This window comes from Halyomorpha halys, unplaced genomic scaffold (genome assembly GCF_000696795.3).
Source record: "Halyomorpha halys isolate HHAL.00 unplaced genomic scaffold, Hhal_1.1 Scaffold321.1, whole genome shotgun sequence".
NCBI lineage: Eukaryota > Metazoa > Arthropoda > Insecta > Hemiptera > Pentatomidae > Halyomorpha > Halyomorpha halys.
Genome location: NW_027115809.1, coordinates 229,564 through 248,059, shown reverse-complemented (window position 1 = coordinate 248,059; position 18,496 = coordinate 229,564). Strand labels below are relative to the sequence as shown.

The window sequence follows — 18,496 nt, the reverse complement described above, 5'->3', positions numbered from 1 at the left end:
TTAAATTTTTTCACTCTAATAGCAAAGGAATATAATAGTCTGTCCATCTGGTTTATTGCCTTCCTTGTGGTCTCTTGCCAACTATTGCGGCATTCATTGTTGCGTAGAGGCATCCTTATGGATTACTTTGAGCCACATGTCTTCCCCATCTCAACCTCCTTGCCTTCTTTTCATGAGATATCGACTGACATTATCTTTGCAAGCAGTTCACAGTAAGTTATCCTCCACGTTTTAAGGCTCAGATCCTAGATCACTTCTGTAATAGTATGGAGGACTTTTCTCTCAAATCTGCTTTCTAGGGTACCTATTAGATCCCAGGTCATATATATATATATTCTAAAGTTATTAGAAATTGGAGGTAGTAGACCTTGATCCTGTCAACTGTCCTTAAGTTGTTTATAATTTTTTTTGTATCATGCATATAGGGCAATGAAAGATGTATTGCAGTTGTGCTATCTATGAAAATCTCGACTTTATTTTACATATTATTTTTGGTGGTTCATTAATACCAGTTCAGTTTTAAAGATGTGAAAGTAAAGTACAGATAATTCACATATGATGTTACCAAAGCCAATTATTCTTAAATAATAATTGTTGTCAGGAAAATGGGGTAATTGTTGATTTTTTTCATTATATATTTCATGAACTATTGAATAAATTGCGAGTAAAAAAATAAAAACTTTATTTAACAAGCGCATTAGATCATAAAACATTGTGCTCATAATAATTCATACTTTACACAGTTAATATGAACAATTGTTAAACAAAGATAGTAAAAATTATTTGGATTATAGAATAAAGTGTATGTGCTTTGTCTTTCATAGAAATTAATTTTTTTTAACTGACTAGGTATTCAATATTAAAAAACAAATTGATGAACATTACAATGATAAAGATGAATATTGAAAGATGGAATAACCACAATAAGCATATCACAAGTGAAAAAAAAAACTATTGAATTTGTTTTCTTCAGGAATAATACATTACTTATCCATAAAATTAATAGCAATAATCATCTCAATTAAACTTAGCGGACTTTATACTGAGGAAGGAGTCACAATATATTTTTAAAATACTGCTTTATCATTAAAATATAAATTAATATCACATTTCATAGTTATTTACATTTTAAAAAAAAGCAATAAAACTGTTTTATCAATAATAGTAGTACTTAGTCCTGCCAAAAAGCATTTAATTCCACTGAGAACTACAGATATAAAAACTAGTGAATAAATTCAACATAATAAAAATTCCATACATATACAGTTTATTCCCACCCTCTTGGAGAACATCCATGTATTCAAAATGATGTATTGCTATATTTTTTAAAAAAAAATTTATTAGTAAAATTTTATACTGAAAAAAAAATCAAAGAAAAGCAGTGAAGAAGTTCTCTCGAAATTAAAAAATAAATGAGTTCTTGCTCCCCTGTAGCAATGGGTTTGAATTATTGAGAATGTGCTGTACTATTTTTTTAATAAGAGAAACAGTTTTATAAAGTAAATTATTTTTAAGAAATTATAAAAAGAAACAAGAAAAACTACGAAGTAGAGATAATATCTGTGATATTGTATGGAATATTTATTTTCTCAAAGATTAAATTGAAGGAGAAACTAGGAGCCATATTTATGAACACTCCTAACAAACATTTTATAAAAAGTTTCTGTTAAATGTACACCTTTGGCTTCTCTTAATAAAAGTTTAATTTTATAATTACTACTCTATCCTTTCCTAAGAAAGCAAAAGTTCCAAAGGAATTTCTATAAATAAAAGGACAGTTTATTGAACAAAATTTTGTTATAGGTATGTAGTATTTTAAGAAAACATTTCACAAGGGATTCCTTAGGAGCATCCATAAATATAGCTTTAATAATGAAACACTTGAAATGCTCAAGGCAAGACCATAAAAATAATATTACTTTGGTTAAAACAAATTATTTATACAAACAATATCAGTCATTAAAATGTTAAAATTTAAATAAGTCTAAACTAAAATTAATAAAATATGTATTAAATACCAAACAGTGAAATATTAAATGGATTTTGTGTGAGACCAACATATATGATATTAATGATATATGGATCCTCTGTAACAATAAGTTATCAGTTTTAAAAATAAAAATTATGAAAACTGATTATTATTTTACTCTTAATCACAACATATTACAATATAAGTTAGAGAACAAGTGGAAATTATAACAATCATAAACTCTGTTAAATATAGTTGTCTATATAAATAGTATGATATGAAAATCATTATCTTAAATATAATAAAATTTAAGGTAATCTGATTTTATATATATTAAAAAAAGTGAAATATTTACAACCTTTATACATCAAACAATAAAAGTTTGACTTGAGATGAAATAATTATATTAATATCTACAGAATATTTACATTGTAATAAAAGCTTTGAAAAATATTCTTTCAAGTCATGTACTGATTTCCATTCAAGTAAATTATCTCTGCTAATTAATAATATTAAAATTAATTAAACAAAATACTCTTTGAATTTCAAAATTATATTAAGGACCATTCGCTGGATTCAGAGTTGGCCCTAGTTCTAAGTTAAATCTTGACTCAGCAACTGGCTTGATTGTTTAAATTCAGTTATGTCATAAAAAAGTACGTATGAAAGCCAGATAACGATATACTAGACAATTTCATTTACAAAAAAAAAATTATAGAGAATTATTGGTAACCACAATTCTTCATTGAAGTAACAGAGTCAGTCTTAATAGCACATCTCATCAAGAAAACGTGTTTTAAAGAAATTAAAAATACCAACTCTTGAATTAATAAAGTAACCATTATAAGCTGGGTTAAAAAGTTTTGATAAATTTTTTCAATTTCAAAATGTTCTTTGGAATAAAAATATATAATTTTCTGAGTAAATCTAGCAGTAAAGGTAAAGGAGGTAGGGAAATGTATAGTTCACTTTAAATTTAGTTCGTTCTAGTTAAAATGAATTCAGAAAATAAGAAAACGAAAGGTTGATTATGAATCTGATTAGATAAAAATAAATAGTTTATTATAAACAGTATGGGATCTGACAAAGTTTAAACTGTAAAAATTAACAAAATGATTTTTCTGTATAAAAAGCTTCTGACCTCATTTGACTGGTGCCAGACATGAAGATAGCAATGGATCAGTCTTTAATCATTAACAAAGGGTCTATAGGCGCAGAATCTGAAAATATGTTAATTTGGCCAAAGGTAAGACTTTTTTTATTCCAAAAAAGTAAGAAGAAATGTTAAAATCTTTTTAGAGGGAAGTCTTCAATTTTATATAGCATTTATGAGTAATTTTACTAGACCAAAATTTATACTTTTATTAACCAATCAGAAAAATGCGTATAATTCATAAAGGAAAAATTATATCATAAATCAACGGAGCACAAAAGTTCCAATTTCATGTACAGTTAGGGTCAAAATCTTTGTAGTCACTTAAGTGAAGAAATGGTAATTAACAATTAATTTATGAAATTGTAACTATCAAATATATATTAAAATAAATCATTATTTTCACTAAAGAATATATAAACTGCTCACAAGTTTCTTTATTTTTAGTCAATCCTATTGCAAACAAAAAATTCCATCAATCAGAATTTTTTTCCTCAAACTAATGATAATGAAAAATAAAGTAAAAAAAAAAGATTAGACAATTTATGCCAAAAATAAAAAAATACTTTTATTAATGTTTTAAAAAAAAGCTAAAAATGATAAGGCCTTTCCAATTTTCCTTGAGTGAAACGATGTTATTAATTTAGCAAACCTAATGAAACACGTGCAGGTATTTTTCTAAAAACAAGGAATAAAATTGGTTGTGTCAAGTTTCTAAGCTTAAATAATATAAATAAAGCATTGATAGTTTTTCTTTTGACATATAGCCTATATCACATGCATTTAATTACATTTATTAAAATGTTATTTAATTCAAACTAATTTCCTAGTATTATGTATACTTATATATTGTATAGTATACGATACATAGTTGTCAATTTATACTTAAATCAAAAGATTTTAGGTACACAAATTTCACTATTAATTAACTGAAAGACTCAGTGTGACCTACATTACGAATGAATATCATACAAATGGAAACCTCACATAATTTAAGTCTTGTAATACAACACTACCACTTAATCCCAGCAGTTGCCTCATTGAATTTCAATTGAACATTTTATTAATGGCATTGTATATTCTAGTTTGAACATTTAAAAATAAAATAAAACATCTCAGTTCCCATCTCATTCAGTTGAAAATAAAATTATATTAAAGAAACTATTACTCATTAAAAGTGTGATTTTTTGAAGGCACACTTGCATTTGCCAAAAGCCAGATAAAAATTAATTATTACTAAAATTATAACTAAATTGTCATGGATACAATGTTTATTTATTAATGAACCATTAATAAACAGTGCGTAGTGTGCATGCCACAGAACTTTCACTTACCACTTACCCTCCAAGTGGTCAATTTCATACAATAAATTTTAATTTTTCTGATACTGAAAAATTTGTATTTTAAGGTTTCTTGTGCAAAATATAAGGGTACATGTGAAAAATATCAGCTATGTTCCTAGCTACAATAACAGAACATAACGCCTCTAAACTGCTGTTTATTTTTATTGCTATTAACGATACAAAATGGTTAACATTTCAAATAAACAAAATTAAAGAGTTTTGAAAGTTTGTCATTTAAGCTATGTCAGACTATTTCAATGATTAGCTGATATAAAAGGTCACTAGATTATTCACCGACATACAAAGTTTAATCAAAATCGTTAGAGCCATTTTTAAAAAAAAATCAAATTTAGGACATCACACTTTCCGTTAGTCTATTTTATCAAAAAAGTTATAAGATACCAGGAATATAAAAGCGTTAAATATGTAATTTTAGTTCCATAATACTTTGTTTTTGAGCTAGATTGTTCATACATGGAGACTATTTTGAGAGACTTGGTTAACTAACTTGGATCCAGGAGACCTTAAAAGGTGTATTCCTGTCAAAAACTCGAATTCGAAATTTTTTATAATTGCAATACTTCCCTATACTATATATTCTGTACATAGATAAGTGAAATATCTATAACAATTTAGTCATAATTTTAGCCCAGCTCTACATTTGTCTAGATCGATCTTTTTTTTAAATGGTTGTTAGCCACCATGTCCTTAATAAATAAAATGAAATATATGACCTTCATATTTAATCTTTGGTTTGGGTCCAATATGTAAGTAACTGACAAGATGATTGAGAGTCAGTGGATGTAGGAGGACATTTCTTACTTTTGTACATAATTAATCCCTAAATTATTTTCAAATCAATGGCAATTATAGAAATAGAAATTATTTTAAACTTATGGGATCGTTATAGATTTTTCTACCATAGTGACAAAAAATTACTGGGAACTGTTAGTAACTCAATATCATTGAAAACTGAAATTCTGCTGGCCACCAAATATTCTATAATAAAAATCTTTTCATACCTTTTATCCATTTCAAAGTCTTCAAGTACTAACTATAGTATAGCACATAAAACTAGGAAAATACTTAAAATCTGCTAGACTATGATGGCAGTGATACAGCCTTATCGGCAGTAAGGTCACCATTTGTACCATGAAATAAAATACTGGACTAGTAAATTCGTAACAATTAATTAAATTTTTCTTTCCTATTATTTCAATTAAGGTGGAACCCATGACTGAGTTGACCATATTATAGGGTAAATATGATTTGAATCTATATTATCTATGATATAGTTTTCTTTATACCTAGAAATTAATTCTCGATAACCCCTTCCGAAAGTTGCTATGATAGGAGGTTGAGCAGAGGGAAAAGAAAGAATAGCTGAAAGTTCTCCTTCATACGGACGAAATACTGTAATGGGACGAAGAGACCATGTTTCCGCGACAACCATGCAGCCCCATGTAGTTCCTATGTACAATTCTTTACCTAACACACAAAGACTTGTTACCTGGCATCTCCCAGGACTTAAATGTTCATCAATACTTATAGATTTCAAACTCTCAGAACATGGTACAAGTTTTGAGCAATCCAACTTATGCAGTATATGCTTACTAACACCATCCCATTGATACACAATACAACCAGGATAAACATATGTCCATATATATTGGTTGTCAGCTACAAGCTGAACTACATCCACATTAGATATTACAGGATTATAATGGTTAACAGTCTCATAGTTTGTGACAATATTGTCTTCAATGGTATAAATAGACATTGCACCATTGCCTTCACCACACCACAACTGTACTATATTGTTATTAACATATAAAGCGATCATATCATGAAGTAATGTAGCAGAGCCCAACTCAGTCAGCACAAATGATCCTTCTGCCATTGAAGAAGTAGTAGGGGGTGTATCCGTAACAAGGAATATTCTACCGCTTCCAAGTGCTATAGCTAATCTTTGTAACGGCTCTAACCATAATAAACGAAGCACCGGACTTCGATCTTCACCTTCTACCATTCTGTACCACCACAGCCTTTTTGATCCACAAACAGAATAAGCATAAATGCAAGAATATTCATCACCTATCCATATGGTATCATGGACAACAGCAGCAGCAGTAGCTGTTACAGAAAGAGGTGTTAGACTGCAACATTGAAGCCAAGTGTGGTCAGTGGCTAAAAGCTGATAAACTAAGCCATCTGAACATCCTAGCCACACACTGTGATAAGTGTAGTCTGAATTAATAATTGGTGTGCAAGCATAAGAAAGAATATTGGCTGTTGTGCGCAAGGAAACAACATCATAGAGATGAGTGAACTCGGGAGCAGACGAAATGCTGACTATTTGTGAAGCAGTAGGCCGATCACAAGGTTGATGGCTCCAACATAAGACCATCAAATCTAATATATTTGTAGGCCAGGAGGTTTCTCGATGAGTCAATGCAGGCCTACCACCTTCAAGAATGTACTCTTTTACAGATTCATGACTTTCAAACGGTTGATGAAGAGTCACTAACTCATAAATGAACATCCCAAAAGAAAAACAGTCAACTTTTTCATTATATTCTTCTTCTCCATTGTATTTCATAATTTCTGGGGCCATAAATCCTTCTGTACCACCAAAACCTTTTGTACCTGAGGGGAGTGTCAGACGACTGATACCATAGTCTGCTAACTTGATGTGAACTTCAACTTCAGAATGAGCTTGAAAAGGAGCAGGCATTGACCAAACGAGCACATTTTCTGATTTTAAGTCTCTATAAATGATGTGTTGTTGGTGAAGGTATTCTAATGCTTTTGCTGTTTGCAAAACAATGCCCTGAAGTGTATTTGCGTGTAGTGATGCAGCACAACGTCTGTAATTTTTTAATACTGCGTGGAGGGCTCCCATAGGAGCTAATGCAAGAACTAAGCATAAGGGATCAATACAAATTCCTATGAGAGGGACTATATTCGAATGCCTAACATTAAGAAGTATTCCAAGTTCCTGCCTTGCTGTGGAATAAGCTTTACTTGCATGCTGGATGGGATCTCTTTCCCATTTTACCTGTGCATTCTTATAAGCAATTATTGCTGAATTAGATGCCCCGGAAGGTGGTGCTACTGGCTGTATAGCTTTAATGGCTACAGACATTTTAGTTCCAGTAGTCCGAGAAGTACAGGAACCTTGAAAAACAAAACCGAAAGCTCCCCTGCCTAAGAGACGTCCTCTCAACACATAATTACTGCTTATGAGATATTGCTCACCAACATCTAAGAACAACATATCTGGAGCAACATGAGCCAATGAAATTTCACCATGTGTTGGACAACGAAGAATTTTTTTCTCAATGGCAGCTAAAATACACTCTTCAACCATCCAACTATATTGTGGTCCTAAAGTTCTCAGATTAGGACCTTCTTCAGAATTCTTGCAACTAGAAGATGGACTGTCGGGATGACCACTATCTTTATCACTTTCCTGAGATATTCTTACAACATCTATCACTTCTACTTCCTCCACCAATTTTTCTTGATGATAGGCTTGGGATAAACATGTAGGACAAGGTACAATTCTTGTAACTAATAATTTACCTTCTGAAGTATGGACGAATCTTGTTCCAAGGGTAGGATACCAGTCTTCAAGAAGGGTATCTATATGATCAGTTGCTAAAGCTAGGAGGTGAGCAGATTTTTGAGGTGAAGGCTCTAAGACTATTGCTTGGTAGCCTATTACCGAACCAGTTTCCATGACTGGTCTTTTTATTACAAGGGTATCTAAAGGGAGGTACAATTCAATAAGACAAACACCTCGCAGATTAACATCTGTCCAATTCCCTTCCTGTTTGATTTGAAGTCTCAAGGACTGATAATCAACTGAATTATTATTTGAATGTATAATCTCTTTCATCGAAAACAATGGTGTGTCAGCATATCGTAGCTCCATTCCTGTTTGCCATAAACTCCATTCAGCCCTTACATCTAAAAGTCTGGCAAGCTTTGCATCTTGAGAAACTTCTTTAGGAACCACAAAAAATTCTCTGACAATTTGAATTATAATATCATCAGCTAACAATCTAGTGATCAGTCGAGACCAGAAACCTGATGGAACGTATGACATAAGAAGCAGTCTTCGAATAGCAACATCTGGATCATGACGTGATGTTAGTTCACATTCACTTTCCTCATTAACTATGGTTTTTTTGTTTCTCACAGCCCAAGCACGAGATCTCACTGGAATTTTCACCCTCACAGGCGGAGTATATATGTCATCTTCAGTAGGAAGAAGTGAAGGTATTAGCAAGGTCCTGTTATCCCAAGTTAAGGCAACTTCAAATTTATTCAAAAGATGAACTATATAACCTTTTGTATCCATTTCTCCTAAACATGAAGACTTAAATACATGTTTCAAATCATCAAGTCTCATAACACCATTGCGTGCAAAAGGATTTATCTCACGAATAGTTACAACATGCGCTAACATATCACATAGCCATTGTGGGTCTAAAAAGTAAAGATCTTTTAAAGTTGAGTCTTCGTAATGCAACAACACACCATTTTCATGAAGAAATAAAGTAGCCTGATGAAGTTCTGCTGCATCCCTTAGATTAGTAGCATGACTAACGACTAAATTGCGATATTGTTCAGTTGTGAGGACAGGATCTTGCTTGGCCTGTCTCCGTTCAGCAACTATTTGACCAATTACATCTTCTAAAGCAAGGTAACTAGCAGGAACACATTGTTGCAACAGCAAAGTCTTACTTCCAGGACTTCGTAGACTAAATACAGTATCATAAATAAGATTGCAAAGTATCTTAATATTATGTCTCGATTTACAGCTTACTTCTATTGTGTCAATGACTCTAGGCAACCCACATTTCTCGGCATCGACGACATTGATAAAGCGTTCCCTGATAGACTGCTGCAGATCCTCAGCTCTAGAAGCTGGATAGTTTTCCTGCATCATGTCGTAGTGAGTACCTACAATAAGAACAGGAGAATTCGGAGCTCTAGCTTGAATATTGACAAGCCATTGAAGTATTTCTGATATGCCTTTTTGCCCATCTGGTATTCTCCATACAACGAGGTACAAACTCCTCTTAGATAAAAAATATTGATGAGTAGCATAATATTCTCTCTGACCTCCAAAGTCCCATGTTCTGAAAGTTACAGGGCCATAAGAAGACTGCCCTCTGATTTTCTTTTCGTAAGTCCAATCACCAATATCAACACCAACTGTTGATAAATTAGTTCCCCTGTTATTCTTGGTATTGATGCTTTTATTTCCCATTCTTTTCGCCCAATGTTCAACTGGCTTCTTCTTATGACCCTCACTTCTTAACTGCTCTAATAATGATGTTTTTCCTATTCCTTGCACTCCTACTATCATAAGTTTCATCCGAGCATATGGTTTTGCATCTTCTAATACACTTTTTAAATAACCTATGATATCCATTGTTTTATATTTTTTACTTTCTATCATTGACTTTAGTGGTTCTTGAAGGTTACAACCCTTCATGTTCAGATTCCACAATCGAGACAAAAGACCCATCTGAGGAGGTAAATCTAAGAGCTCACAATTTCCACTCACATTGAGAACTGATAGGCTAGAGAGCTCGTGAATGATAGGAGGTATTTCTTTAAGGAGATTATTACTCAAATCAAGCATGCTCAGATTTGGAAACATGAGCTTAGATTTTGTAGCAGTCATTCCAACTGTTTCCCAATCTTCAGCTTCTGCTGAACCATCATCATCAGTAGTTAACTGTAAACGAGTAATAGCATTATCAGCAAGAATCAATGTACGCAAGTTATCTAACCTTAAATGCCTCCTATGGCTACAGACAGTATTAAGTATGGTGCTACGAAATGATCTACCACGAGCTAATTTGCTGGGCCGAGACCCTTGAGCAGGTGCGTAGCAAGCAATGGCTGCTTGTTCCATCATATCTAAACAATCTACCTGTGGCAAAGACATCCAACAACATATCTGATTTCCTGACAGTTCAAGCTGTTTGAGAGTAGCAGGATATGACGTAATGTGGCTCATACTTCTTAATCGATTATATGAAAGATTGAGTCTTGAAAGGTTGACTGCTAAACATGGAAGGAGTGGAGGAACTGAAGTAAACTGATTGTGAGCGAGATTTAACCACGTGATCTGGCAAAACTGAGAATCGTTATCTCCATCATTCACCACAGAGTGCTCAATTACTTCAACATTTTTGTTCCATAAATTTTTATGCTCCAGTTCATATTGCCTGTAAAAAAAACAAAATGTAACTAACATATTAATGGTTAAAAAAATATATACCACACCTTTGGAGAAACAAAGATATATGTACAAATTTCTCATAAAATGAGTTAATTGATAATATTTTATTACAGAAAGTCACCTCCATTTCTGATTAGTTGGTTGGTATGTAAATGTGGTATTGGCCACTCTTGACCCCTCCGCCTGGTGCTACAAGGTTAGAATAGTCAGTTCTGAGCAGATTTTAGTGAAAAGTGTCAGTATAGGCACTATAGCCTAATATAACTAGTGTAACTATAGGCACTATAGGCAGTATATGGAACTATAGGCATAAAAGACATTCACACATGACATTATAGTACAAGAGCCCAAGAGGAGAAAAAAGTCAGTTATTTCACTCCAATTTTTGATTACTTTAATGAAAACTATTTATAATTACTAGTCAAAATTGAATGAGTCTGCCAAGTATACGTAGAGGGAATAAAAAATGGCGGCATTTCAAAAACCTTAAAATAATTCATATTCATTCGGAGCTCTATATCTTTAAAACTAACAACAATAGAAAATCTAAGAGAACATCATTTCAAGTAAATTTGCTAAAATGTAAGCCCTAATAGAGCAATTTACGTTCAATAGTTCTCGAGATATAGCTTTTTAAAAAGCAACATTTCATAAAAATGTTGAACAGAACATACTGAAAGATCAGTAGTTAGTGAATTTTTTTTGAAAAATCTATATCTCAAAAACTTTTTGACGTACTGATGTCTGTTAGCACTCAAATTAAAGCTAGTTTAAAGGGCTATGAAGTAGTTTAAAACATTTATCGTCGCAGGAGTGGTAGTTTTCATGATATTTGCTAAAATAAATTGATTAATAGTGGTTCGGACAAATTTTCATTTGCCAAATTTATATTCATATGCGAATATCATAAAAACTACTACTCCTTCAAAGATAAACGTTATAAACTATTTATAGTAAATTTAACTAACTTCAATTGGAGTGCTGACAGACATCTATATGTTTAATGGTTTTTGAAATAAAGTTTTTATTATTATTGTCCGAACAACCATAAATCAATTTATTTTAAGAAATATCATGAAAACTACTATTCCTACGAAGGTAAAGGTCATAAAAAACTTTATAGTACATTAAACTAGATTTAATTTGAGTGCTAATAGGTATCTATATGTCAAATAGTTCCTGAGATATAGGTTTCTCAAAATAAATTCATTTAATACTAATCTTTCAGTACATTTTTTATGAAATATTGTTTTTTAAAAAGCTATATCTCGGGAACTATTGGACGTAAATATCTCTATAAGGACTCATATATTAACAAATTTACTCTACTTAAAAATAAAACCCTTTTAGGTTTTCTAGTGTTGTTAGTTTTCCAGATGTAGAGCTCCGAATGAAAAATTAATATTTTTAAGGTTTTGAAACAGCCCCCATTTTTTATTCCCCCTACCTATACTTGGCAGACTCATCAGTTTTGACTAGTAATTATACATATTTTTCATAAAAGTAATAAAAAATTGGGGTGAAAAAACTGCCTTTTTTTCTTACCAGCTCTTATACCATTATCACTGTATCAGAAACTATAATGATAGAATTACCTTTCCTATCTAGCAAATAATGAAAATTTTAGGGACAATTGTCAACTAACAATATACGCTCATTTTACTGCTTTGAGGTGATTTTGCAAAAAATAAACAAAAAACATCATAAATGGTAAAATATACACATTAATTAAAAATATGTATGATAATATTTTAGTTTGTTTACATAATTTGGATCCGTTATCTTGAAAGACATTATTTTACAAACTTTAATGTGCATATTTTACAATTCATGAATTAGCACTTATGTCTTTATTTCTCCATAGATACAATACTCATACAGGTACAGATTCTATCTCAGATTAATGATCTATTGGTAGTTTTTATGAAATTTTCACAATCTTAAGCAATTAAGTTGAAGAAATTCAAATTTATTATTTTGTTTTTTCCAATTATTTATGAAAAAAAAATTATATAAAGCAATTCTATTTTTCACATTCCGAACACTATTAGATTGTTATTCATCTGAAATAAAGTTTTCTGTTGAAACAAACCACATAAAAATAAATAATTACTGTAAATATATTTCTTGCTCTGCATTATTAAATGCCTGTGGTATATCCTGTGGAGTCCCCAGGTCTGTATCAGCACTTCTAGAAGAGTCTAAAGAACAAACACTGCCACATTCACTCATTTCCTAAAAAAGGTACAATATTATTTCAAAAATTAAGTATTTAAACGTGCAATTCAAGCCTAATAATTGCTACAATACCTCACAAGGCATGGTTGGTAATTCTTTCAAGAGGTTAAAAGCAGCATTCAATTCTTTTAGTTTAGGAGATTTCCACATCTGATAAGGAAGGCTGGACAGTTTGTTGTTGGAAACATCAAGAATACTTAAGGATGGCAAAGAAAATATTTCAACAGGTAGTAAATCCAGGCGATTGTCCTAGAAATAGATAATGGCTACATTTTTCCTTTTCATATCTTAAAAAATAAAAAATCCTTTATTGTTTTGTTTCAGTTAGTTCAACTTAAGTTGGTAAAACTAGATACTTGAATAACATAAAATTTTGTTGAAGAATTCATTTCTATTCAAGTATGTTTTTTTTTCTTATTGAACAAAAAAATATTTAACCAACCTGTAAATAGAGTTCTTCCAAAAATGGAGCTGAGTAGCCTTTGTTCTGGTATTTCATTTTAAATTTAGAACTATCATCAAAGTCATCAACAGTTGGTAATCTCTCAATTTTATTCTGAGCAATATTCAAGATCCTACAAAAAGTAATGAGTTTATGCTTAGTTAAGCTAACTTATTGATCTTCATTATAATTTAAAAAATAAACACAATTAGTAGCATTTTTTTAATTACTTAAGACTTTGAAGTTGAAAAATAATAGGCGGAACCCAAGCTAAACAGTTATTTGAAAGATCTAATCTCGTAATAGCATACAGAACAATGTCCTGACTTTTAGGATTTAATTTTAATTTAGGATTCACATGTAGAGCGGCACCAACCTAGAGACAAAATAAATAAAGAGATAACAATAATAATAGTGTTATCAATGATACTTCATAGGCGATGAGAAAGATTCCTTACCAACCACTGACATCTGATGTAAGGAAGCGAAGCCTGGCCTCCATGCCAGTTGACCATAACCGGAGTATTGGCCAGGAGGGATGTGAAGCTTAGTCCTTTGTTAACAGCTTCTGTTATAGCTTTTTTATTCAGGTTGTACTCAGGATCGGTATGTGCCTAAACAATTAAAACAATCCTTAATTATCTATGAATTTTGGAAAAACTGAAAATATCTGCATTTCAGAAGGAAAATACGTTGTTAGATATATATACGTTGTTAGAACCAACAACATATTTTCCTTCTGAAATCCTTAATTGTGTTTATAATCATTATGATAATATCCACATAAGAACATACTTAAACAATTTTATTAACAAAACAATCAATTAAAAACAAAAAAGAATAGTGCAAGAGATCCGAACTAAACATAACCGTTATAAGTCGAGCCAAAGAGACAATTTTTCAGCAGTCCTGCATCCATTGGATATTTCAAGTATGTTACTTTTTTTGACGATATTTCTGATTTCTACAATCATGGAAATGAACCAGCTTTTTTACTATTTTATTTCACATCAATAAAATAATCCTGTCAATGTTTTGGATGTTCAGTCTATCTTCAACTTTTCTCTAATTTATCTTTAATTTTTTCATTAAAGTTAATTTGCATATACTTTTGTTAGTGGTATCCTTGGAATGGAAACAAATATTTTGTGACAATTTATTGTCAGAACTATTTTATTAGTTATATAAATGTTTGGGTGCCTAGCTGAAAGGTTTTGACAGGCAAATGCACAATAATATTGAATCAAAATACACTTTTAAGGAGCCTGATTTTCAAATATTTTCTGAGAAAGAGCTTCCATTTCCCAAAGTTGAGAGTAGGGGTGGCCCTCATATACTTTATGGTCACTTATTTTTATCCAATTTATGTATAAAGTATAGACTAATATACCTAGGTAAGAATTTTCACATTGCATAATAGAATTGAGATGTAAGAGGGTAAGAATTAAAATATACATTTTTTTCAAAACCCCGTCAAGATCTAAGGTCTGCAAAAGGGATCTATACTACGAATTACATATATGTACGATAAGTAATATCTGAATAGGATAAAGGCAACAAAATATATCAATAAAAAAGTACTACTTCCAAAAAACTTCCGACATGTTGGGTAGGTATGCATTCATTTATATATAATGACAAAACGGTCGATTGTGACCATACACTATAAAGTTATTCATATTAATTTTCCGACTGGTAAGTATCTGTTTGAGGTTTTTTAACCTCCTGAGTGAGCTGTAGTTGACAGCTGGGATCCAATTAAACAGTAATAATAACAATGTAGGTTATATAAGGTGGTTTAAAATCAAAGGTAAGAAGATTCTAAATAGTATAGGTCAAGGTGATGATATAGATTGACCCATTAGTACCTTGATGGCGAGTAGTTTTGCTATTAGGATGTCATCTTTACTACTGATTGCAACCGACAAAGCTTTTGAATCATGGTCGTGAGCATTATGGCGCAGAAGAAGGTCGACCATGGTTATATTCCTTTGCTTACAAGCCTCTACTAAACAAATGCAGTCCTGAAACATTAAAATTTATAATTAAACAGAGTTTAAACAATATAATATGATTTTCTTCTAAAAAATATATAAATTAAGTAAACAAATATATATATATATATATATATATGCAGAGTACCATCAGACACTAATACATATCCTAATTTACTTATTGCCTAACACCCTAATTTAGAAAATATATTGATATACTACTATATTATACTATCTTCCTAGAGATTTGTCAAACTAAATAATTATTAGATACAGAGCTATAATGGAGAATATTTATTCGTTTAACATGATAATTAAGGAACTAACAATGTAGAATATTTAGAAATAGTTGAGCTATTAATTCATTTTTTACAGTTTACTAGCAAGTGTGAGGTTATGAGATTACAAGCATATCAGTCCAGGAGAAAATAGAATGATGTTGAGGCAATAGTGGATGTTATCATAAAGAATGATAGGTACTGTAAGAGAGAGTAATTTGAGTAAAGAATCAATTAATAGAAAAATAAGTATATAATTTTATGGAAATTTAAATGAGCGTAGGTGATTAAAAGTAAGCATGACAAGTAAATGAGTAAAATAAAATACGTACGGAAGAGTGAGATAAGTAAAAGAGACGAGAATGAATAAGAGTTAAAAAATAACTTAAAAAAATCAGTGTTTTGCAAATTAAACTAAGTATAAGGTTAAATAAAATGACTAAAACAATCACGAAATATCAGACGTAATACTGATACAAAGGGGAGTAACAAGAAATAGAATAAATTGAAAATACTTCATGTGATCAATGCAGATGTAAACAATGGTGGGGAGGGAGAGAGAGAGGGTATAATATAAATATATCTTAAATTCAGCATTTTAAATTTAAATAGATAAAAATAGAGTAAATTATTATGTTGAATTAAAATTAAAATAAATACATAAAAAACACCATGAAATTAAATGGCTACAGGTATTGTGGGATACAGTTTTTATCAATTTTTTGCTTAACAGGATGTGGTTCTAGGTGTTTGTGAATCGATTTTGAGATAAGCCTCTTTTTGTAGTTAAAAACAGTGGCTAAAATAGTGCTATGATCAATGTCAAATGAGTGATTAAGCATCAGGGCAGGATCGGTTTCAGTTTCAACGGTGAAATGAAGGGAGAGGGGGATCGTTAATTTCCTATAACTCAGTTGCCTCTAAACTTTCAGAAGATGCTTTGACCCTTAATAAGATACAAAGGAAGTAGAGTCAAAGTAAGGGTGGAATTACTATGACTCTGATTTCTTTGTATTTTTTTATTTTTAGGTGTGATGAAGAACTACATAGTGGGGTCAAAACGCCAGCAAATAAATAAGTGAATTTTTTTTTTGCAGGTTTAGATGATGATTGGACTATTTGGGGAGTATACCATGATGGTAGATGTAACGGACTTCTGGGTAAGGATTGTATTTAATGAAGTTTCTAAAATTAATAAAAAATTATAGAAGAAAGAAATTGTCACTTACAACTAATCTACTAATTTAACTCATTTATATTTTTAAAAATTCCAATTTATTTCTTAAAAGCGTAACCATATTGAATTTGTTATAGCTTACAGTATGAGAATGAAGGTTAGAATTCGCCCCAGCACTTAAAAGCAAAGAGGCTATTTCAGTATAATTATTTTTAACAGCTGCGTGTAAAGCAGTTTCTTCTTCTGTATTACAAGCTTCATCAAGGGCCCAGGGACTCAGTTGACGCTCTGTCGGACATCCTTCGGGCCCACCTCTTGAGCCTAAACTCAGTCTAGTCATTAATGTTTGTATCCCGTCTGAGATACGTCGCCTAGTTCCTAATGGCAGAGCAGCCTTTTCATCTCTTTCCTTTTCTTCTTCTTCCTCCTTAAAATACAATTACAACCATGATAGAAATTACATTATGTCATAAGTGTATATATTGGAAGACCATTTATTTCAGCGCCGTAGGCACTACTTTGGTTGATTCATTTCAATTGAATTTCCCAATAAATGAAAAATATTTTAATAATTTTTTCTCTACTTTTGATCTAAATGGTATAAACATTTTTTTAAGTTTTTGTTATGTTATTAGGTAAGTTTAAGGCTAGGCTAATGTACTGAATTCTGGTGATTTTTTTTTTCAAGCGATGGCAGCACTTAGGGAGCAAATTTACTTTTCGCCTCATTTATGGATGAAATCATTAATTTCCGATCTATAAACAGATTTATCATCTAGATCCCTATTTAACTCATGCTAATTAGGTCATTAATTTTTTGAAATTATTTTAGCATTTAAAAAACTATTGGTAAATTAAAAAAAAATCAGATTATAGCCACGTCACTAAACCACAAGCAAATAAAACGTGCCAGCACAAACATAGGACTATATTTCTCTAATTATTACAAAATTGATAAAATTTTTCAATAGCACTACCATGAGGACTCATTTATTACAAAATAAAAGTAGGATCTTTATACTTAAAAGATAAAGTCTTAATTATAACACATTTTAACTTAAGAGACTTTTTTAAGCAGAGCCTTCTTAAATTTTTTTTAAAAGAAAAAATTCAATTTGAGGAAAAGTTGGGAGATCAGGAACCAAATCTATAGATAATTTTTGATTGCTATATCCAAAAGAAAAAATAAAATAAAAACTAACCTTAACTCTTACTGCTTTCACTTTGAATTTCAACATTATCTCCACCATTTTATGATTTCCTAAAAGACACGCAATATATATAGGTGTTTGGCTAGTTACATCCTTAAAATTGACATCAAACGGTAGCTCATATTCCCATTCACCATGGCTGCTAAAATTTTATTTTTAAATAAAATAAAAATTTCTATAATTATTTTACCAATTAAATTTGGGATTACTATAATTATAAGAAATAAAATATTTGGGAAGTCGTCAGGCAGTCCAGAAAGTCCCTACTTTTTTTTTTCAATTCTGTGTGCATAAATCCATAATTTTCAATTATTTTTTTTTATTTTATTGAAAAAAATAAAAACTATAATGAACATTGAAAATTGTTGTCAGTGAATCTCAATCTATTCCTTCATTTTCTGTAAACATCTTTAAGATTTTTTTTTT

At 30.9% G+C, this 18,496-nt stretch overlaps 1 protein-coding gene across 4 annotated transcripts in view; it reads right to left on the bottom strand.

Annotated features, from left to right (window-relative positions):
• Positions 1–665: 665 nt before the first annotated feature.
• Lrrk (Leucine-rich repeat kinase) overlaps positions 666–18,496 on the bottom strand; it is a 26,100-nt gene continuing 8,269 nt past the window's right edge. For all 4 annotated transcript variants that reach the window (XM_014421455.2, XM_014421458.3, XM_067052773.1 and 1 more), the window contains 9 exons: positions 18,062–18,212; positions 17,002–17,286; positions 15,279–15,434; positions 13,869–14,024; positions 13,641–13,786; positions 13,411–13,543; positions 13,041–13,217; positions 12,844–12,965; positions 666–10,716 (listed from right to left, as the gene is read on the bottom strand). In XM_014421455.2, coding sequence (XP_014276941.1) covers positions 5,685–10,716; positions 12,844–12,965; positions 13,041–13,217; positions 13,411–13,543; positions 13,641–13,786; positions 13,869–14,024; positions 15,279–15,434; positions 17,002–17,286; positions 18,062–18,212 — 6,358 coding nt within the window. In that variant the 3' untranslated portion in view covers positions 666–5,684. The remainder of the gene's footprint in view (positions 10,717–12,843; positions 12,966–13,040; positions 13,218–13,410; positions 13,544–13,640; positions 13,787–13,868; positions 14,025–15,278; positions 15,435–17,001; positions 17,287–18,061; positions 18,213–18,496) is intronic.